This window comes from Mchenga conophoros, linkage group LG17 (genome assembly GCF_057382185.1).
Source record: "Mchenga conophoros isolate Kocher_MC1m ecotype Shallow Benthic linkage group LG17, M_conophoros_male_GT1.1, whole genome shotgun sequence".
NCBI lineage: Eukaryota > Metazoa > Chordata > Actinopteri > Cichliformes > Cichlidae > Mchenga > Mchenga conophoros.
Window position 1 is genome coordinate 14,736,412 of NC_140542.1, and position 23,291 is coordinate 14,759,702.

The 23,291-nt window shown below is 39.8% G+C and overlaps 1 protein-coding gene across 1 annotated transcript in view; it reads right to left on the reverse strand.

The window, feature by feature from the left end:
• The window catches only part of LOC146555196 (1-phosphatidylinositol 4,5-bisphosphate phosphodiesterase gamma-1-like), a 41,330-nt gene that overhangs the window by 10,098 nt on the left and 7,941 nt on the right, over nucleotides 1-23,291 (reverse strand). Inside the window, exons 2-23 of the mRNA XM_085252981.1 lie at nucleotides 18,442-18,591; nucleotides 17,573-17,666; nucleotides 13,327-13,374; nucleotides 12,660-12,744; nucleotides 12,431-12,511; nucleotides 10,275-10,309; nucleotides 9,856-9,928; nucleotides 9,671-9,766; nucleotides 9,270-9,388; nucleotides 8,599-8,684; nucleotides 8,320-8,440; nucleotides 8,026-8,194; nucleotides 5,840-5,959; nucleotides 5,624-5,731; nucleotides 5,345-5,529; nucleotides 4,695-4,895; nucleotides 4,189-4,308; nucleotides 3,889-4,072; nucleotides 2,546-2,623; nucleotides 1,232-1,335; nucleotides 1,055-1,151; nucleotides 901-967 (exon numbers count right to left, since the gene is read on the reverse strand). Coding sequence (XP_085109107.1) covers nucleotides 901-967; nucleotides 1,055-1,151; nucleotides 1,232-1,335; nucleotides 2,546-2,623; nucleotides 3,889-4,072; nucleotides 4,189-4,308; nucleotides 4,695-4,895; nucleotides 5,345-5,529; nucleotides 5,624-5,731; nucleotides 5,840-5,959; nucleotides 8,026-8,194; nucleotides 8,320-8,440; nucleotides 8,599-8,684; nucleotides 9,270-9,388; nucleotides 9,671-9,766; nucleotides 9,856-9,928; nucleotides 10,275-10,309; nucleotides 12,431-12,511; nucleotides 12,660-12,744; nucleotides 13,327-13,374; nucleotides 17,573-17,666; nucleotides 18,442-18,591 — 2,421 coding nt within the window. The remainder of the gene's footprint in view (nucleotides 1-900; nucleotides 968-1,054; nucleotides 1,152-1,231; nucleotides 1,336-2,545; nucleotides 2,624-3,888; nucleotides 4,073-4,188; nucleotides 4,309-4,694; nucleotides 4,896-5,344; nucleotides 5,530-5,623; nucleotides 5,732-5,839; nucleotides 5,960-8,025; nucleotides 8,195-8,319; nucleotides 8,441-8,598; nucleotides 8,685-9,269; nucleotides 9,389-9,670; nucleotides 9,767-9,855; nucleotides 9,929-10,274; nucleotides 10,310-12,430; nucleotides 12,512-12,659; nucleotides 12,745-13,326; nucleotides 13,375-17,572; nucleotides 17,667-18,441; nucleotides 18,592-23,291) is intronic.

The window sequence follows — 23,291 nt, forward strand, 5'->3', positions numbered from 1 at the left end:
ACGATGATGAAGTCTTAAAGTTGAGAAAGTTGAGACATGTGGAAGTCACAGCAGGGGCAAGCCTGCAAGGAGTGAGAACAGGACTTCCACAGAGCAATCTAAAAACAGCATTAACAAAATCTGTTATGCTGTTTTTACTTTAATACTTCAATACTAATATAACTCTGTAGAGCCCAGTTGTCACCATGTAAGTGCAACCGCTTCACCCACATTTGTGACTAAAAATACACCTGCAGTAGAAATGTATCATGTGTATGAATAAAAAGTGACGCCCAATTTTTCAACAAAAACACTGATTCAGATCAACTGTTAACTTAGTCTGAAACCATGTTTCAATTTGGTAGCTTAAGGTTGACAGCAGCTATCCAGCTTTAAATAAGGGCTTGGAGTGTACAAGATGTATGTATTTCACATAAAAACCCACAATTACCTCACTCAGGAGATACAATACTGTCAGAGTCCTTTTTTGCCTCGTAATAATGTTGGAAAGCATTCCAAGAAGATAAAGGCTTATTTTTTTATATACCTTATTTAGGTTGCATGTACACCTTATCTTATTTGACACTACTTTACTTATTTCTTTTCTTTTGCATGTAAGAAATTGTTTTCTTTAAAATAATATTTTTTAATATGACATGTAAAACAATAAATTGTTCTGGTAAACACATGTATGCAGTTAAACTATTAAAAACATTGCATTGTCTAAAATACAAACCAGAGAGCAGCTCGTTTTAAAAGACCAAATCCTCGATTTCTAAAATAGTCAATGATCCTAGTTGTGGACTGATCTTTTTGATCAAGGTTAAATTTCAACATCATTTTGAGCAGGAACTAGTCCCTTCCCTAATTATTTAATATACCTGATAAAACTATAACATATAAGAACGTTTATCCACTAACCCAGGTGGCAGGTTGGTACATCTATGAAGCCTTTGAGGAAAGTTCCCAGAGGACTGTTCTCTGTGGACTGACACAAAAGAATAAATATTTGTCAGAATAATACACAGTGAAAGCTGGAAGCTCATTTGAAAGTAGTGAGTGAATCAGAGCTCACTGCTTCATCCATCTCTCTAGTGGGGGAACTAGGGACCTCCTCTACATAGTTTGCAGGGAACCACAGCTGCTTCTTTCCTCCATAGTCACCTCTCCACCTAAAGGCAGGTCGCATATCAACAGCAAGAAGGTATGCAGAAAACAGAAGAAGGTACATGTGCACCTGAGCGTCACTCACCAGCCGCCCTCCTGCTTATCCACATTCAGGATGAGCGCTTGTTTGGGGAAACATAGCTCGTCTTCTCTCTGAGCTCGATAGTCATACAGAGCTTTGACCGTACACTAAAACATGCAGGGAGAAACAGGACCAATTCACAAACTCTGATGCAATTAAGAAAACACAATTTTAGAGAAATGAGAACGCACTTTGAGACATAACTAATGCTGTGGAGGTTTGAAACGTGAATTAAAGTGATAAGAAGCATCACATGTGTTGCTTTCACTGAGTTCATTGCAGCATTTATGCCACTGTTACGGCCCTAGCTGGGCCTCCTGATACTGCCCTTGTGTGGGCGTGGTGTTTTCTTCTCCCTCTCCTCCTCCTTCGTTCTGGCCCCTCCCCTTGTCTCTCTCTGCCCCTGCCTTCTCCTTTAGGTCACACCTGCTGCTCATCTGCTCTCGTTACAACCAATTACCCTCAGGGGTGATATAAGCTGGAGAAGAGCAGTGTGGAGGAGGAGGGAGAGGTTTCGGGTGGATTTCTGCTGTGCTGGTCAGAGTGTGCTGGTCAGAGTGTGCTGGTCAGAGTGTGCTGGTCAGAGTGTGCTGGTCAGAGTGTGCTGGTCAGAGTGTGCTGGTCAGAGTGTGCTGGTCAGAGTGTGCTGGTCAGAGTGTGCTGGTCAGAGTGTGCTACTGGCTTAGGTGTGGAACAGCCTTCTGGTGTGTGGCTCTTTGTGAGTAGTGCTTAACTGAGCAGTGATTGCCCATGAGTGACGGCAGCCTTCATTAGTTTGTGTGGCCTGCCTGGATATTGTTTGCTAGCAGCATTGCTGTCTCTTTCTGTTGAAGCCTTATTGTTGCTTTCTTTGTTGAAGTGGTCATTACCACTTTGGGTTGACCTCCCTGATAATTACATTTTTTTTAAACTGTCTCTTAAAAACACAGCTGGTTCTTTCCTTCTGTTCTTTCTTCGTTTGTTTCTTTCAGTCACAGCTTCTCTTTTTAAATAAACAGTCTCTCTTTTTGGTTCCTTTAATTATTCTAAAAGCACAAACCCCACTCTCTTCTTTGGTGCCAGTAGTTTTACTGTTAGCCCCTCAAGAAGGACATTGGACTCCCAATACCCGACTGAAAACAAACATTTCCTGTACTTTGTACTTGTGCTGCTACTGCAGAGAGCTGCCAAAGGCTATTAGACCGTGTTTCCATAGTAGCAAAATGAGGCAATTAAAACTACTAATCATTTACTAAAGAATATGATAATATGTGATAATCAATAAACAAACCCATTAAACTTAAGGGCCATAGGCCATGTGTTTCCAGTCACACTCACCCGTGCTGTGGGCATCTTATTAGCCTCCACATAGAAATGAGGAGTGCGAACTTCATACAGCGCTCCATAGTCAAGCTCCTGGAAAAATAAATAATCAAGTTTTCAGCCACCGTTTTTGTTTTGTTACTTCTGACTGACTTTGAATTAATTCAACATACACTAACATCAATATTTGACTTTGGCAATGTTTAATAGAAGCATTCCACCATTGGAACAGTGTGCATGTTTAACAGGAAATACAAGGTCTGCCTTTTTGTTTGCTATTGTCAGACATAGACTAAACAACAACGAAATATTAAGCACATTAAATTATTATTAGATTAATGACTCCGTTGCACCCTAAAACTCTGAAAATCAGCTTTTTATATGTTCATATTGAATGGAAATTCACTTGTGTAGCATTTCTTGATGAGTAGTAGTAGTATAATGTAAGAACTGATTTTGTACAATTTTAACAAGCATGAAAGCCAATATTTAGTATCAGCACCTTTATTCTTCAACATAGCCTGAGATCTTTTAGGCAAGGTTTCTTGTCATTTCTGTAAATATTCTTCAGGAATGGTTCTCAAAGCTTCTTTAAAGTCATTCCAAAGCTCTTCTTTGGATCATGGCTGCCTTTTGTTCTGTTCTCTGTCAAACTGATCCCGCACCACTACAGCAATGTTGGGACTCAGGATCTGGGGGTGCCATGACTGACAGTGTTCCATTGGTGTGTTTTTGTATGCAGCTATGCTTTTACTGCATACGTAATGTATCAGGGATCATTCTTATGCTGAAAAATATAGCTGCTGCCATTCAGGTGCTTTCCAGATGCTATTGCATGACTGATCAAAATCTGATGGTACATTTCTACATAATTCCATCAATTCTATTAAGATCCCCATCCCCACTGGCTGAAATTCAATAGTGTATAAAAATGGTTGCCACTGATTTTCAGTCCAGCTCTTCTGTAATTTGGCATATGTCTGATTTTTCACTGTGCATTTTTCGTGATTCAACCAGTGAAATGTAAACAAATGATGTGTCTTTGTGACCGGCTGCTAGTTACAAAACGATAAAATGTAAAATTCGTTCTTTGCCAAGTTGTCTGTTATGTGTAACAACACAGGTCCGTGCCTTGAGTTAGATGCATTTTTATGTTTGAATAATTCAGTGTTGAGTGGCTCAACAAACAATCAAAACACTGAAAATGGTCCAGTACAAGGACTGGACTGAAAAGGAGTGAAAATTTCATTACATTTTGTCTCTCTGTAGAGAAAATAAAAAGAAATGAGGGGGCGCTTAAGACTACACAATACTGTACAACAAGGTTATGCTTTGAAGTGAGGTGTGTCTTGACCAACCGTGGTGCCCATCCGGTCCAGAGTGTCTTCATTGATGGGGTAGCGGAGCCTCATTTTACGATACAGAGGATGTTTCTCATAGTAGCTCACCAGATCCACCAGACTCTCAAACTCTGCCGAGCTACCCAACATGAAGAGACGGCCTTCTTGCTGGATACGGCAGTGTTTGATCTTACCCTCTGCCCTACACACAAAAAAGTTATAGACAAAAATAAATGACATTTTTATGCTGGCTTTAAGAATTAACTGAGCAGAGACCAGAACTCATATTTTTGTCCTTTACGGTGTGTCAAGTTCTACCTGAAGGAGATGGCGTAGGAGTTGTGTTCACTGCGTTTTCGAACCAGGAAAGCTCCGTCTCTGGGCACACGCATCAGCATGTGTTCAGCCTGAACACGGGACAGGTTGGAGTGGTACCACCTGAACAGCAACAAACTTCATTTTAACAGTTTGTTATTTGCACTGTCACTTGTGGAGTACATTGAGCAATGAATTCAGTTTGCTCCCTGGGCTTCAACCTTTTAAATTGCTGGCATTTTAATTTTATGATTGTTTTAATGAACTAATTACTAACATAATTCAAAGACGATTTGATTCAGTAATGAAAATTATGTAACCTGCAGTCTATAAAATACAATAAATATTAAAGGCATCAATAATAAAGATTCATATTTTTTCCTCTATTCTAGCATCATTTTGCTTACATTACAGGACATTTTTAATGCACGACTTGAACTTGTAATGTATTTTTACACTAAAGTATCAATACATTTACCCTCTATTATATTAAGATGTGAGTCACTCACTCTCGGCTTTCGTGTGCATTCGGCTGAGGTACAGGGTTTCCCAGCCTCATCTCAAACTCGTTGCAGCGGAGCGGCGTGTCTCTATAGTGGCAGATGAGCCGGTAGAGGCTGTCAAACACCAGGTTATCAGTCAGGTAGAAGCGGGTGGAGCCAGACTCTTGACGTGAATGTATCCTGCAGTGCTGGACCCGACCAGAGCGCCTGGAAGGCGAATAAGATTGCATTAGTACTGTGATTTAGTTCCTTCTCTCTAGTCTCTTTAGTCCTATCTTCTTCAGTCAGAGTTTTATCATATGTGGGTCCCTGAACTGTCGATGATTTATTCTTCTGTAGGCAACTTCTAAACATTTAGGTTCCTTATTTGCTAAAGTTTTTTTTAAGCCTAGTTACCGCTAGTCATTTTAGGAAAGCCTGGGCTTTCCTAAGCGAGTCTGTCTAGTGTGTAAAGCTGTTCTGTTAATGAACTTTCAAGATAATTAGAAACCTTTTCTGACATTCCTGGATATGGGGTTTGGAGATAATTTAAATTTGAGATGTCTGATCATGAAATGGCAATTTTTTTTTTACAAATGTTGTTTTTTTTTTTTCTTTCTCTGCACCAGATTGTGTTACTAATTTATCAGCTATTTTATGACAGAAAACACACGGACCAGAAGGAGAGGGTGTAATCTCCAACAAATGTCTCACTCTCCCGGACCAGGAAGGTGCCGTCTTTGGCCCCGCCCTCGCAGTACTCCTGCAGGAGTTTCTCAGCCACCTGTCGGCCATCGCGTCCTCCACCCAGCTTCCCATGAAACCAGCGCTCTGCACAGTGCTGCTCATTGTTGTTGCACTCCTGACCAATTACAAAGACATAGGAGGTAGTAATACCAAAGTTGGCTGCGAAAGCACCAAGTTTTGCCATGTGTTGCTATGTGCCACTTTTCTACCTCCTTTCCTTCATCATCCTCCTCTTCATCAGCTGTCTGATAATGAGACGTCTCCTCAGAGTAGTAAATCTTATTACTGGTCAAGACAAAATAATGTGGCGTCCATGTCTGCAAATGGATACACACATTTTAGACACACAACGATCAGTATAGTTAGAGTTAGAGGTTAAAGTATATTTTCTTCATAATCACTTAGCCAAGCTTACACAAACTCACATGGTCAATGGGGTCTTCGAGGTAAAGGATGCCGTTCTTTAGGGAGTTACTGATGTCGTTTTCAGAGTAGCTGGCTGACGTCACCTCTTCATACAGGGTTCCTTCAACCAGCTTCTTGTGCTGTGACAGAGGAAGAAAGAAAGATGCTGAGCACCACAGGTTTACTGTCCCAGGAAAATCTCAACCAGGTGTATTTTCCATTAATGTGGAATCTGAAATGTTAATTGACAGCTCAAGGTAAACAGTGATCTCATTGTCAGACATCACCATTTAGGGAATGGAACTGTCAGTGTTTGCATTTGTACGATTTCAACACGGCCTGAAATGATGTCAAAGAACTGGCCACCATGCCATGACATACAAGCCATTTTTAAGTAAAATCAAGGGGAAGAAAAATCTACACATACAAATCAAAACAGTGTATTATTTTGCCGCACTCATTACCAAAGCAGTTTTTCTTGAGTTTCTTGTCATAATCAGAAACCTTTTTCTCTTTTTAAATTATGACAAATTGTGTGGAAAAAAATGTGGGAAAAAATATATCTTGCCTAGGTGGAGGTAAGAGTATGCAAGTGATATCAAGACAAGAAATAAATACCTGGCATTATAAATTTTATAGTGGTTTGAAAAAGTGTTTGTCCCCTTCCTGATTTCTCCCTTAGCAGCAACAACTGCAATTAAGCATTTGTGATAACTGGTAGTGAAGCACTGTGGAGGGATTCTGACCCACTCATCTTTGCAGAATTGTTATAATTCATCCACATTGGAGGGTTTTCCAGCATGAAACACCCTTTTAAGGTCATGCCACAGCATCTCAGTCAGATTCAGGTCAGGACTTCGACCAGGCCCCTCCAAAGTCTTCATTTTGTTTTTCTTAAGCTATTCAGAAGTGGACTTGCTGGTGGGCTTGGGTTCATTGTCCTGCTGCAGACCTGAGGTGTGCTTCAGCTTGAGGTCACAAACAGACGGCTGGACTTTCTCCTTCAGGATGTTTTGGCAGACAGCAGCATTCATGGTTCATTTAACACAGCAAGTCTTCCAGGTCCTGACCTGCCCCAGACCATCACACTGTTAATATGATGTTCCTGTTACTTTTACGCCAGATGTAATGAGGCACACACCTTCCACAAAGTTTAACTTCTGTCTCATCAGTCCACAGAGCCTTTATGTTGCTTTTTGCCCAGTCTCTTTCTTATGGTGAACACTGACCTTAACTGAGACAAGTGAGTCCTGCAGCTCTTTGGATGTTGTTCTGGGGTCTTTTGTGAGCTCTTGGACTAGTCGTCGCTGCGCTCTTAGGCTAATTTTGGTCAGCCGGCCACTCCTGGGAAAGTTCACCTCTATTCCATGTGTTCACCATCTGTGGATAATGGCTCTCACTATGGTTCACTGGAATCCCACAGCTTTCGCAGCAATCACATTTTCACACAGGGCGATGCAGTTCATTATTAAGGTTTGCCCCTTAATAATAAAGACCTTCATTTAGAAATGGCATGCTGTGTTTACTTGTGTATCATTGTCTAATATTTACATTTTGTTTGATGATCTGAAACATTTAAGTGTGACAAACAACAAAACAAAATAAGAAAACAGAAAGGGTGCAAAAACACTTTTCCACACCAATGTATAAATATAAAACGATTTTTCGACATTTCATTTAACACCTTTTTTGTAGGTGGCATTTCATTAACTTAAACTTCAAAGAGATTTTTGTTTTTCAAATGGCCAAAAGTAACTCTTTGTCTTAACTATAGGCAGACTAATTGTGCTTGCGTGCATTTCTAGCCTATAATCAGGAAGGATTGGCTGGTCATAGACAGGGTGGGACGCTGTGCTTTGGGGCTGATGACAGAGAGCTGAGGGCAGCATCGTAATTACTGTCAGCTACTCTATCTACCACTCTGTGGAATAGTCAAGCTTTCTGGTGAACATGTGGTGTAAATTTTCAGGATATGATGAAACTTTTGACCAGATATATACAGAGCTGAGAGCAATACAGCTTTGAATCTATTTTGAAGGCAACCTTTAAAAATAGTTTTATTTTTCCATTATCTACACCTCCTCCATTGTTCTGAATTAACTCACATCTCTGCACACATTGTTACCACCTGACAAACATCACTGTGTGATATTAACTTCAATTTAAAATGAAAAATCTCTTCAGTGTTGAGGTGTTGAGTATATACTTTGATGAGGATCTTCCTGCGGAGCTGGTAGGGCGAAGGAAGCTCCTCTGCGTTATTGTCAACCGGTTTGGTGAGCAGCAGATCTCCGAAAACTTTCTTGAAGTGCGTGGCCATGTTCCTCTGCTGGACCACACTGCAGTGGTCCTCGATGGATAAGATCACAGGATACCTGCAAAGACACAACAGTAGGTAGAAGAGCTGTAATGCTAAAGAAAAAAAATGGTGATTCAGTCGCTACTTAAAACTGCTACTTTAGCAATACGGCTCAGTAAATGAACACAATCATGTACTCACTCAGATATAACAAAGGCATGTTCTTTGATGGTATGCAGCACATCCAGGAATTTGATCTTGGAAGTTAATGTGTGGCCGTGGTAGATGATTGGCAGGTCATCAGGTCCATCCCAGCAGTCCACTTAGATTAGAAATTAAAAATCAAACATATAGTTAAGATTTTAGACCCTGAAATGAAGCCTGTATTGGTTAACCCAAAGCTTGTGGAACAGCACTATGTATGTAATAAACTGCAGGAAGGAGTAGTTCACCAGTGAGTTTAAAAAACATCTCGCATACGTTCAATGCAGCGGCAGCCCATCCTCAGACAGCGAGCGTAGGCTTCTAGAGATGATTCACTGGAAAACTGGTCACCTGTCAGGTACCTGAAAAAGCATGAATGTAGAAAACAACCTGGTTATAGCAGCGGTGGTTATAGAATAACTAATACTGTAGCAAGTAAAAATATACCGTAATGATATTTAAAAAAATAAATACTAACAACCCCCAGCACTACCCCTCGACGCAACTAGCAAGCAAAAAAAACCAAAAACAAAACAGACTCCAGTCTTTAAATTTCCACAGAAATATTGAATCGTATTGTTTTCAGCAGTTACCAGCAAATCCGAGGATTTTGAATATCTCTCTTGAAATATCTCTGTCATGAAGGACTTTTCAATTTCCAATTTTTTTAACTCAACATTTTTGATAATAAGATGTCAAAGAACAGCAATATCCCTTTCACTTCTGCGTTGGAAAAAACATTCAAAAAATGTATAAAAATCCTAAAAATATTAGCAAGCAGAATAAAAATTCCTATCTGCAAACTCAGTCTCTAATGACATGCTCTCTATAATAAAGTTGGTAGTTTATCACTGAACTTTTTAAACTGTCATCTGTGTTTAGCTTAAAAGATGTTCTTATTGAATTATGAATATTTGTGAACTTGAAAGATTTCCTGTGAGACCTACGTGTTGTGCGAAGATGAGATCCAGTACTGAGACAATGGCCTTTTCATGTCATCAGGAACTACGGGTGAAAGACGAGGGTCACACACAGAATTCTCTTTAGAGTACAGGAAGGTCAGGAACTAAAAAAAAAACAAAAACAAAAAACAGCAAAAAGATCTAATTGTCAGGAAAACACTGTGATTTGACTGTATGCTCAAGTTTATCGAGAACATCCATCAGGCCAATGGCATTTCATCTCAGGTTAGGGTTTCACTTCAGTAATGTACCATTTTCCTTTGGTCATTTGGAACACCAGCACTGACCACGTATGTGTCTATAACAAAAGCAGCCGTACAGCGAGGTTGTCAGTGACCTGGTGGATTGTTGAGAGGTTAACTTTTTGTGCTTATTTAGTGTGTCACCTCATCCAGTTGTAGCATCGGCTCAGGCTGTGGTGCCCCCCTCATGTAGCCCATAAGAAACTCCCTGACACGACCAAGATCTGACGCCCAGGACTCCTGAGACGAGCCGGATAAAGAAAAGTAAGCGCAAAGAAGTTTTGGGAAGCTTTTTCTGTGTGCTGATGGGCACTCAATCTTTTCTGTACCTTCTGGTCCATCTGTAAAAACTTTTGAAAGTCATAGAGGGAGATTTGACATAGCTCTGGTCTGTCAACATTTCTGAAAAGACAGTGATTTACAAGATATTAGATGGCAGACGTCTGAAAGTACTATTGAATGAGAAAGCAGGCATGAAACATCAAGAATTTTAGTGATAGATAATTTCATTGTGATAGCTTTCTTTATTTTATTACCACCGCCCCATCGCATACATAACTTTAAGAAAACATTTCACTTTTTTGGACATCCAAAACAATTATTAAATTTCATTAATGTGACAAATCATATAAAGATTTGAAATGCAAAACTTCCCTGATAAACTGGGAAAACTGGAGGAGTAGTGGGATAGCAGGGGATGTGAGGATGAAGGACAAGACACTGAGGACAAAAAGGTGGAGGAACTCACCGCAGAGGGAAGGAGAGCTCCAGCTGCTCAATAATCTGAAGAACAAAAGGGAAGGAACCAGGTGATGGACAGGTGGGAGGGAGCAGTAAAGGACAAAGTGAGCAAAGCGTGCATGAGAGCAGAAGAGGAAGTATCACAGCACTGGTGTGTTTACTTAGTGGAATTCTGAGCTACTGAAACTTTTAGCTAAGTGATATTTAAGTACAACAATCAAGATCAGATAAATATAATACTGTATAAACATATAAAATATTGCTGTTGTTTCTTCCTTGAGCTAGCCCCTCAGGGGTTGCCACAGTGGATCATCTCACCCTATACTTTGCAAACTCTTCTGTCACACCAATCCTCTGCATGCCCTCCTTCACTACATTCATGAATCTTCTCTGGAATCTCCTTCTTTCCTTCCTGCTGGCAGCTCAATGGTTAACATCCTTTGACCAATATATCCCCATCGCTTCTCTGCACATGTCCCAATCATAGGGTTGCCAACTTTTTAACTATCAAATAGGGACACTGGTGCACCAGAAGCACAATGCACAGTCAGCTGGGCAAAGTTTAATATGCACTTTATGTCCATATTCTTATAATAAAAATGCAGTAAAATGTTGGTAATCAGTTTCAATGCCTTTTCTAACACAATAAAGAAAAATAAAGTAAATGATGGTCATTTTTTTGAAAAATAATCAGAAAAGAAAAAAATATTCAAATAAAAATACTGTAAATACAGGCTTCAATTACCCAGTTTATTATGCTACGGAGACCAAACGTTATTTTTACGAATCACGTGTTACTCCTCACATGTGGTGTGCCTGATAGGTCATCAGTGTTGGTTGTGACTGGACACAAGCATCCAGGGACATTAATAAGGAACAAACTAATTTGCCTCATTATACGCCATGTCTAGGCTAAAACGGGACAGTTGGCAACCCTACCAAACACTCTCATCCTTACCTCTTTAATTTTGTCTACAAATGTTTTGAAAACAATTATGTTATATTGCTGTTGTAGCAGCCAGAGCTTTAGAAAATTGAAGAATATAAAAACGACTAAAATCGTGCTGCATGATTTCTTGAATAAAACATCCTGAACAGGATTTCTCTGTTTGGTCTTAGGTATCAAAACCAATGTGTGCTCGTAGCATGCTAACACAGACACTTTGCTAGCTACTTAACATAGCATAGAAGTCTAGGAAAAAAACAACTTCATGTGTTGACCATAGTAAATTGTGAGCTCAGTTACTCATTTTGGGATATACTAAATAAAAAAATGAAGCCTATTTTGTACATTTTGGTCATGCTGTGTTTCAAAATGGAGGACCCGTGAGAAACAGCAAGCTAACTGCCTAAAGAGTTGTTAGTGGCATCATTTGCTAATGAGTGTGCTTTTCAGCCAGACCTGCCTTTCATGTCAAGTTTATTGCAACCAAGATGAAGACAGCGAAAACATTCATCTTGAGGGTTCAAAAGTTACTTCAGAAACTGATGGTTGACATCATGACAGCTCCATTTCCTTCACTGTCTATGCTTGCTAAGTCAACAACAAAAAAAGGTTCTTGAAAGATTTTCATCAGTTGCCACTTTGGGTCATGCTGTATAACACCCTGTAGCTACGAAGCACTAACAACATGTAATGGCATCCTAAAAAAGGCAACTGAGTCTCAGTTTCCTCAGTAAGCTTATTCCTGATCAAAGTGAAAATTGTCGCAGGACGTAGCATGCTTAGTTTATAGCGCTAGTTGCTGATATTGAACTTAACCCAGATTTTTTCCTACAGTTCCTAATGTCAAAATGAATCCTCCAGAGGACATGAAACAATTTAGCTGGTGAACAACCTACTATATCTCATCATATAGATTTAATGAAATCCAAACTCCAATAATGAGTTCCTTATCATATCATTAGTGTAGGCTGTGCTCAAGCTCAAGCTCGCTGGCTTATTTCACATTCTGGTGTGGCAAGGTGTACCCCCCACCCTTGAAACCACTTGGACAGTAAAACTTTCCTTGCATAACATTTAGTATATGGTTTATAATAGTGACTTAAGAAAAACCTTCTTTATTGTCTTTTCCATCCTGATGATGCTACTTATTAAGTATACGATTTTAATACTTCCTCCAGTGCTCTGCAAATGTATGTAGGTTTATATCTGACACTCACACTCCTCTGTGCATCAAACATCAGTGTTCTGTAGAGCTGTGCAAAGTTGGGGTATGACAGGTCGCTCCTGGCCTCCACCTCCTATGTAAATGGGTTTGTTGTGAGTTACAGTGACACCAAACAGTGCTGTGGTCAAGTCAGAACATGCAGGAGAGCAAATTCAAAAAGGCAAAGAAGCTGCAGGCAGTAAAACATTAAAATGATCCTCAGACTTATGTTTCACTCTAACCTGTAGCTTGTCTTTGAGAAAGCGCATGTTGGGCACTCGATAGTTGACCTGAGGCAGCAGAGCTTTCACATCCTTTACTGTAATGCTGGGATGGGAACAAAAGAAAAGAAAGAAAAACCTTATTCAAGTGCAGTGAATCTAAACTCAGCACATGAAAAAATCATCTAGTTTGTTCAGAGTGAGTCACATGGTGGCAAATACCATACCGTTACATATGCAACTTCAGAAATCAATAAGAGATTACAGAAGGAAGCTGGAAAAGAATCTAGGTCAGCGCTCTTGGGATCTTTTAGGTTCAATGACCGCTATCACTACTGGTCTCAGACCTGCCACCTCCCACCTCTTTCTCTCTAGCTACTGTTACTATTTTCACAGGAGACAGGAAGTTGCCCTCTCCCGGCATCGCATCACATCACTTCCTCCTCCTTATCAGGGGGTGGCAGGCTGTTTGTCCTGGAGCTACTTCCACCCAAACAGAAGCCTGGATTTAAAATAGTCTGCGTGATATTTGCCTCGGAGCATGGAGGTGTATGGGCAGGTCCCTGGCAGAGTCTCTCTGATGAGATCTGGATATGATTTCACCGTAATTCCACCTGCTGTGGCACCCACTAATGAGCAGCCGTCATAGGCTTTACAATTGGGTGCTGAAGGCCTGCATGTCACTCACCTGCCCTCGTGGCTCCTGTCCATGACTTCAAACTGTTTCCTCAGCCACCTACAGAGGGAGAGAGGGTAAAGTAATAGGAGAGAGAAAGCATTTAAAAGCATTAAACTCTAACATACACACTTCTGGGTACTGTGCTAAAACACTGAAGTTAAAGGAAAGCACTGAATATTTTTAGACTTTGTTTTAACTGTTAACATAGAAGCAGAACATGTATTCTGACAGACTGTGCTCTGAAAAGAAGTCATTCTATTTTAGGTAAAACTAATAAATAATTTCCTGATGATAATGTGCCCAGTGCATCATTTTTGGTCATACTAACTAAAACATTAAGTCGATGTTATCGATTTTGGTTATTCTTAGTGTGAGGAAGGAACATTATCCATGGTGTGCTCATTTCCTAACAACTTGGGATTGCTGCAGATGGCTGACTCTCCCTGAGCCTGGTTCTGGTGGAGTTTTCTTCCTGTTAAAAGGGAGTTTTTCCTTCCCACAATTGCCAAGTGCTTGCACCTGATTGTTGATGTTTTCTCTATATTATTATAGGGTCTTTCCCTTACATTCTAAATTGCCTTGAGGCAACTGCTGTTGTGATTTGGTGCTATATAAATAAAATGGAATTGAAATTGCCGGTCATAGTGCCAAGTCATTCAAGTAGGATATTTTTATTGTCTTTCATTAAGAGTACCCTTCTTTTTCTTTCTTTTAAAAAGATCATCATTTATATTTGGGATGAAAAAGTTTCACTTTTAATGTCTTCAATATTAGTGCTACTTACAACATACTGTAACATTACAAAGCTAATCTAATTAGTGTTCCAGTGTTAAAACACACAAAGACACACATTACCAATGTTATACAGAGTTTCCCTTTTTGTTTAACTATTAAACTTTCAAAGACATTGAAGTTGACTTTTGTCATAATGCCTGCGTCTATTTTAAGTATTCAGCCAATGGTTCTTCTCCTTAACTTCATAAATAGATAAAATTATCCATTTCATTCCCTTCGACCACTTCCAAACATAAACTGTGCTCACTATGTAGACAACAAAACTGTCTTTCTGCCATACAACACCTCTCTGTTCCTCTGCTTTCACCACATAAGCCAAAAAACTGCCTCCGCACATTTGTCCGGAACAAATATTTTCATCCCAAAATAAATATTTGTCCTCACTGCTGACTCACAATTCCGTTTCTGTCCAGGTCACCACTCCTTTGATATACCCAGATCACAAATATAGACAGGTTTTTTTTAATTGTTTCCATTACTTCAGTTTTGTACTTTTAATTGGCACCAATTGACCTCCCGTTTTGGTGGTTGTGGGGAGCATTGTCCAGTTTAATGTTTCATATTAAAAACAACCCAATTTCCGCACGTATATACAGCGAGGACAATAAGTATTGAAGAAAGGGAGATGCAAAAAGGCATGGGACACCAGCTGATATCTAGCATCTGCCACTTAGTGCAAATTAAAATCAGCTTTTTCAGTCCCAACTGATGGCTTATAAAATGGTGTCTCATTACCAAGTTGTCACAGAAGAAACATCTCATGATGGGTAAAACCAATGAGCTCTCTCAAGACCTTTGCAAAGTTATTGTTGCAAAATATACTGTTAGTATTAGTCACAGAAAATCTTCGGAACTACTCAAGGTTCCAGTGAGCGCTGTTGGATCCATAATCTGGAAGTGGAAAGAACATAATTTCACCGTAAACTGGTCACGACCAGATGCTCCCCACAAGATTTCAGACAGAGAACTGAAAAGAATTATCACAAGAGTTTCCCCAGAGCCAAGGACCACTTGTGCAGAGCTAGAAGAACAAATGGAAAATTTACTGAGACATTCTTGTGAGAAACCAGCTTCCATCTATCAGGATGATGAAGATAAAACAGGGATGGAAGTTTCAGCAGGACAATGATCCCAAACACACAGCCAAGAAAACTCTCAATTTATTTCAGACAAAGAAAATAAAGCAGCTAGAATGACCCAGCCAATCACCTGACCTGAATCCAATTGCAACCTCATAGAAAAACAGAAGCCTCAGGATTTGAAGACTCTTTGTGTAGACCAAAATCACATACACACATATGTGTGTCTTATTTTGCCTTCCACACATTGTATTTCTAAAAAGCCCTAAGTTATACATTGCTACTCATTAATAATGGATAGTGGCTGCTGTGCATTTGCCCCTCTCTCTTGCTGTCCACTACAACAAGAATTGAAATTGAATTGAAAATGATTGCCAGATGATGTGAATGTATAGGTAACGTGAGATGCAGAGACATTGCAGGTGAGGCACTGAAAAGCCTTTTTTTTAGTTTTGGGGAAGAGAGTGGGAGGGGGTGTATAATTTTCCTGCTCATTTTGTTTAGTTTTTGTTCAACAGTTTCCTGTTTTTTCCCAGAGAAAAGGAGAATTTCCTGTTGTTACTGCACTGATTATCTTCACCCCTATTTAAGTCAAATTCAACGTAGATCTTTTTTTCATTGTTAATAATCGATAAAAAATGTGGGCTATGGGGCTTGACCCGTTGGGCTGTTGAAGTGGGGCATGCCAGAAAAAGTTTAAGAGTTCATGTTTAGATTTTGACTAAAGAAAAGCTACTTGTTAACCTATAGCTTCTGCTGAACCCAGGTGGCCAGTCTATATAGGTTCCTGTGGGCAACTTTACAGCATTTAAAAGCATGTTTATAGCCTTCTTTAGAAAGCTTCCCTCTTCATAATAACTCTGAGTGGGGCTAACTTCTTTTTAACTAATCAATCTGAATAAATGAGTTATAGATAATCAACCAGCCAAACTCCTTTTCAGGGAAAGGAAAGAGAGCATACTTGCTCCTTTATTGACTTCGTACACATCCATCACATCGAACTGACATCATTGACATCAACTGGAGTGAAATCAGAAAGCCAGAAAAAAAACTCTTAATAGGTTGTCATGTAAATAGTACTAACACAAGAGACTACAAGTTAAGTTTCCTACACATATAATCTTATATTAACACAATAAGCAGGTTAGAACTTCTATTACTGGTTTGTCACAAAACACACTATAATCAGTTCCCAAAGAACTGATGGAACTCACATCCTTTGCTTTCCAAAGGATTGTTTTGATGAATGGTCTCAAAGGTGCAGCCATGCTTTCCCCACTATTCTCTGAACCTCCAGCTTCCTGTTTATTTAAATGTCAAAATAAAAGCTTCACAAACTTCTGACATTTAATAAAACATCCTGTACATTAATACTTAATAAGTAAGTAAGTAAAATTTTATTTATATAGCACATTTCTAGATAAAAGATCACAAAGTGCTTCACAAGGTATAAAACAAAAACAGACAAAAGTTAACAAAATGCAATTATAAAAAGATGTGTTTTTAATTGTTACTTACTTACTGTCTCTTTAACACACCGAATAAAATCAGGACACTTGACATATTTCTATGTAAAGCAAAGCTGCAGAGTGCCTATATCACCATACTGCAGCAATTGGATCACTATTTGTGGAGGAATTTCTAACTTTCAGTTTCAAATCTATGAGGTTCTAGCTAGACCCTGGATGTAAGTAGTTAATGTGAATTTGTGAGAACAGCACCCCCAAGGCTGGAGACGGAGCAATACTGGAAGAGCTTATGGGAGAAGGACGCAACCCTTAACGGCAATGCTCAGGGGCTAGTGGATCTAAGAGCAGACCACAGCAACCTCCCTTAACAGGGTCCAGTAACCATCACAGTGGCAGAAAGGGTCTCCAGTATGAAGAATTGGACAGTACCAGGCCCCGACATGGTTCACACCTACTGGTTGAAGAAGCTGACTGCACTCCACAAGCTTCTGGCAGTACTAATGAACCAGCTGCTAGACACCCGGAATGGCTAACCGAAGGCTGGACAGTCCTGATCCTCAAGATCCCCCAGACCGGACCGGTCCCTTCCGGTGGTCTATATATGTGTAAGTATATGATTATTGTTTTCTACTCTTATTATTACTCATAATACAGATTTTCACCCAGAGTTTCTTCTGATGTTTGCCACAGGTTTCTTGTGATACTTGTCATTCTGGTACAAAGCTACACTGATGTGATCAGAAGACCAACTGTAATAAATCTGAGAGTCTCTTTGTCGTTCCTCTACCTTCCCAGCACAAACTGCCCTTTAAGATGATGGACAGGAATGATTTGTGTGTTGATATAGGAGCATATCCATTTGTGTATATGAAGCCTCAGGTTTACAGCTCTCTCAAACACAAACACACAAACCTGTCAATCTGTTGTGGTGCCGGTGCCCTCTGCGTGTCCATCATTAGCCAGTTGAGTCCAGTGATCCACATGTTGACTTCCTCTTCACTGAAGGCTACAAACACAAATTCACAGAGCAAGAATGTTTTTAGGGCAACAATTGTCCTGCTAAAACTGAATTGTAGGTATTTTAAATTTTGTAGTTTTATTGTTGTCTTGAATTCCTCCAGAAATAAAAGACCATACCCAACAGTAAAATGATTCTCATAACAAATATAACTCTGTATCAAAAACTATTAAAAACACACACTAACAAATAAGAGTTCATTTTCCCCATAGTTGTTATTTTGAAGATTTACACCTTCACTTGGAAACCAGTAGTTTTAAACCCACGTAGGTTCCAGGTTTACTCATTATAACTGAGGTCTGTACGATTCATTGTAAAGTAACAGTACAATATAAAACACGGTTGTTTTATTTGTTGTTGAAAATCAAATTTTAAGATGTGATTTTAAGTTGATTACATAACTAAGCTTTGCTTATATGGTTACTTGGCAAATTATGATACTGTACACTGAACACCAGGGGCCCACCAACATATGTTTGCAGTAGAGCCTTAACATCATGATAGAGAAACCAAGCACATTGTTAGATTGTGTCAAAATGTGGCATTTTGACAGTAATTAAATAAACAGCAGTGCTAAACTGATTGTTTAAGATGAACAAAGTTGTGAAAATGAGTAACAGAAAATATGTTATGTGATGTGATGCGAGTTCTAGTTGAGCAGCAGACATGACTGTGAGAAAAACCAAACAGTAGCTGTGAAAACACTTTGGGAATCATCAGTACACATACACAGACAGTAGCTTATATACACACACACACTGACCAGCTACACTGAGGGTCCGGAGGCGAAACTCCAGGCCGTACAGCACTATAAAGCAGTGGGTGGAGTCCAGCTTACGAGCCTCCTCAGGGTAGCGCTCAAAATCACGGGAGCCCTTCCCCAACCGCAGCTCCCGGATCTCCCGTATGTCGACTGTAGGAGGGAGAGAGAGAGGAAGGAAAGATTGTGTTGCATGAATGCAAATATGCACAACCATAAATCACACTTTGGCACGTTGTTCATTTCAGTGCCAAACACACAGAAATCTGCTGCTGAAGAGCTGAACAAATACTCAGTGTTTGTGTGTGAGAGCCCAAAAACACACACTAACATTTCTGCTGACTGCAGAATGTCTGCAACACACCGATGTTTACGCTTTCCTTCCACATTATTAAAGGAAAAGATTCTCTAATGTATTTTTAATTTGAGACTCTAGTAGTTTTGCATTATTAACAGTGCGAGATTATACTTTCAGTCTCCCTTCTGATTGGCTTCTCCTTGGAAAAAGAAGTTTTGAATAACAGGTGGGTGGGGCTTCTGTACTCACAGCCAGAGCTGTGTGCCTGAGATGACCATATTAGGTCTATCTGCTCTCAATGACATCACAGAGCAAAGAAAAGAAAGAAAAATGTCTCAAATTGCGAGTTTAGAGCTAAACTTTTGGGTCATGGGAATTACTTAGAAATATTCTGAACTCACTGAAACAGAAAAATAGATTAGGCCCCTTTTTATAATCATGGCTTTAAGCCACTAAATTTACTTAATTTCGTTTATTAACTTAATTAAAATGTACTGAGGATGCTCAACGACATTTCAAGAGTCCAGGGTGTACTCTGTTTCTCCCCTTATGACAGCTGGGATAGGTCTCAGTCTTAAGCATCTGGACAAAAAAATATTCGGCCTGCTATAAAACCAATTTGTACCTTTAGTCTCTGTGCAAGCAGCCAGGCGGTGACCATGAAAACAACATAAATAGAGATAAACTTTGGTTAGAATTACAAAACGAAACATGAGAAAACTTTACTTTGGTTCTGATGGTTGGAACTTCTTCTGGAATTCTGAAGCAAATTGTGAACATGCCTGTTCAATGTCAGGGTAAGCACACAGTCCGAAACTATTCTATGACTAAGACTGCAGTGCACATTGTAGGCACTGCACTGCAGTGCCTACAATATGCACTGCAGTCTTAGTCATAACATAAAGTTATTATAAATAAGTCATTTTTATTTCTCAAAATATAGCACGTCAAGCAGTTTTGTTTATTTGATGAAGATTTACATGCAATCTAACCGTTGGCTTATTTCCTGTGTCATATAAAGGCTTTCACAGATGTAATGCACACTTGTGGCTCAGTCAGTGAAAGCTCCACTGGCAGGCTTATGGAGTCGGGTGACAGACCGCCGAATATGATGTAAACTCCGGCCTCTGCTTTGACACTGGCAGCAGTCGACACACCCACAAAGAAAACCCCAGCTTACTGACATAGCAGATGTCTTGTGCAAACACACATAAACATAGGCTCAAAAATGCTCTGCCATTCACAGACCACAGAAAGACCCACTGTAGCACACACACACTTGAACTGAATGTGACTTTTATAAGCCTGGATGTGATTTTTCCACCACAGAGAAGCTTCTTCCGAATAAAAACAGGAATCAAGCAGAAGCCCAACAGCTTTTTTCCCATTGGCATAAAAAAATCCCACCAGGAAAAAGCTATCTTTCCAAAATGTACACTGCAGGGCATACACAACAGGGAACACACAGCAGGGGAAAGAACAGTGTTCCGGGTCTTTATCAAGCCAAGGCCATCCTCAGCAGGTTGTAAATAATCTGGAATCAAACAGAAATCTGGTTCCTATCTGAGCCTCCTGCATGTGGAGATGACATGGAGCACGTTTGGCATGAGATTAAGAGAAAGCCATTTTCCTCAGATGGAAATGTGGCCGTACTTCATTGAGATGGGGTCCAGCACTGGAAGCAGCAATTTCTTAACCAGAGATCTGTTTGGTTTCAGTACATGGAAATAATAACTTTATAAGATGTAAAAAAAAAACACCATTATAAACATAAATGATTCACACATACATTAGCTTAAAAAATATCCCTTTGATTGTCTCAAAGTGAAAATCATGGTGAAATTTAAAACAAGATCCAGGTTATTCGTACTTGGAAATACTAACCTGGTGTTGCACTCAAACTAAACCAAGAGGAAACACAGCTAATGTTTGCTTGGTAACTCTTAATAGCGGTCTTCATGATCATATACAGTCATGTGTAAAAGAAAGTCTTCACACGAATGAGGACCAAGAAAAACCTCTAAAAGCACATAGAGCAGAGCTTAAGGTTTCAAAGGTACATCTGAACAAACAACAAGACTTCCTACAAGAAAAGAGACAAAAGTGGAAATGTTTGGCCATAATGCACATAATGCACAAAGCATACCAGCGCAAACACCTCATACCAACTATCAAGCACAGTGGGGGGTTGGGGGGAGTGGACTTGTTTTGCAGCCACAGGACCTGGACACCTTACCTTGACACCTTGAATCAACTATAAACCCCTTTGTATACCAAAGAGTCAAATGTCTGACAGCTGAAAGTTGTCTGAAACTGGGTTCAATTCAATACAATCTTATTTATACAGCGCCAAATCAAAACAACAGCCACCTAGAGGTACTTTATATCGTAAGGTAGACCCTAAAATAATACATACAGAGAGAACCCCAACAATCATATGACCCCCTATGAGCAAGCACTTTGGCGACAGTGGGAAGGAAAAACTCCCTTTTAACAGGAAGAAACCTCCAGCAGAACTAAGCTCAGGGAGGGGCGGCCATCTGCTGGGGAGAGAGAAGACAGATAGATGTCATGCAACAGGACAGTGATCCCAAACACAGCAGCAAGCCTGCAACAGACTGGCTGAAAAAGAAAAGACCTAGTCAGAGCCCAACACCAAAAACTTTCACTTTTTTAAGTCTAATTTTATTTTTGTTTGTCTGATGCATCATAAAACTCCTTTTTAGGCCATGGCCTTTTTTATATCCCTCAAGCTAGACATGTAAAAAACAAAAATGCCTCACTATATGCATCAGTCATGAAGCTATACAAAGTGCTTCACAGTCTAAGCTGAGTCACTTTCTTCCCAAACTAATTTTAGAAATACCTCAAAAACCTCCTATTTGTTTTCCTCTGCTCGCTCTCGTTATTATTTCCTGCCATTTCGTTTGGACTCCGGACAATAAGGCAAACAGGCGCTCGGCTCACCAAACGTCACACTTCGCTCACCATAACTATGGCAGCACACACCCAGCCTTTCCCACTCCGCAGTATGCAGAGACTGATAAATACCACACATATTACGGTCTTTAATCCGGGTCTAAGCTGTAAACATAGCTGTGATAAAGACACACAGACTCTGCAATCTAAAGTAAAGTTTAAAGAATAAGTAGGGAGACGTATCCAAAGGGCCAATTGCACATTTAGCATGTAAGAGTGTGAGGTAATGTCAGAAGCCTCACAGAAAGAAAATACAAGGTAAACCTCCATCACAAAAAGAGATATAATCAGTTGTTTTATCATGAGAGCAGCTTATGAACTTCTCTGGTTTGCTGTCAATACTCAGTGCTAGACGGACACTGGCTGTAGAAACTCTCCTAAAAGCCATTTTGTGCATAGCTGACCTAAAACCACACACCACTGATAGCTGCAGTGGACTTCCAGTGAAACAAATTTCTTCTGGTACAGCTAGTAACAGAATTTCCTGCCCGTTGGAACAAATAGTTTATGGCAGCTCAAAGAATTTGAATTGAAGGGAGGGAGGTGTTCAGGTTAGACAAGGACTAAATAATGAACAGTTAGAAGGACTCGTCATTGAAAAGCTTGATATGACATAACTGTAACATGGTTTAATAGTATTATTGCTGCGCAAAACTTCTAAGCTTTCATTATCGAAGAACTCAGCTGACATCCAAACACAGATGTATAGCCCAGCTAGACAAGGCAAAATGAAGTTAAATTTAATGGAGATTACAAATTTGGAATTTAAATATTTAAAAAATAATCAAAAAATCCCACTTTAATACATATTATGACTTATGGAAGCTGTCATTACCGTGCATGAGCAATGCACTCTGGGTCGACGATGTGAACCTCTTGCACTTGCTGTAGTTATATAAAAAGCATCAAAAATGCCACGTTGCCCCACTTCTGGCTCTGATTTCCATTTTCTACTGTAATTCACAGATGTTTACTGTTAATAAGAAGAGTAGAAAGGAGTGGGAAAGGCTGTGGATGAAGACAACTTCTAAAAGTTACAGCAGCTTTCTTCAGGCACTTCAAATACATGTAAACTGGTCATCAGAGGTGGACTGATACTGTGGCCTCTAATGGACAAACTATGCAACACGACTAAAGGATATTTCTCTTCTCTCTTCTTTACTTTTTAGTTTTCATTTAGTTATAAATGTAGATACTGAAAGACTGCCAAACAGCTTATAACAGACAATAATTTAGGCCCATGTATAAATAGGTAGGGCTCTTCAGACGCTTTTCTTTCCAAGCCCTTAGACCTGGATGACTGAGAACCTTCACAGACATAGGGCTCTACTGGTAATTATGTTGCATCTTCAGGAAGAGACATGCGTGGTAGCCATGCAGGGAGCGATGGAGAGCCTGAAGCCAACCAACACTGTGCTCCAGGACTGGTGAGGTGAAACACCTCTGGTGATCTGTACACAAAGGCACCTACCGCTGCTAATAGGCAGGTTCACTTTTAGACAATCTTGTCAACCAAATAATGTAGTTGAACTAAATTTTGAGTTGGCTCTGAAGGAGGGGAGAAAGTGCATTGCTG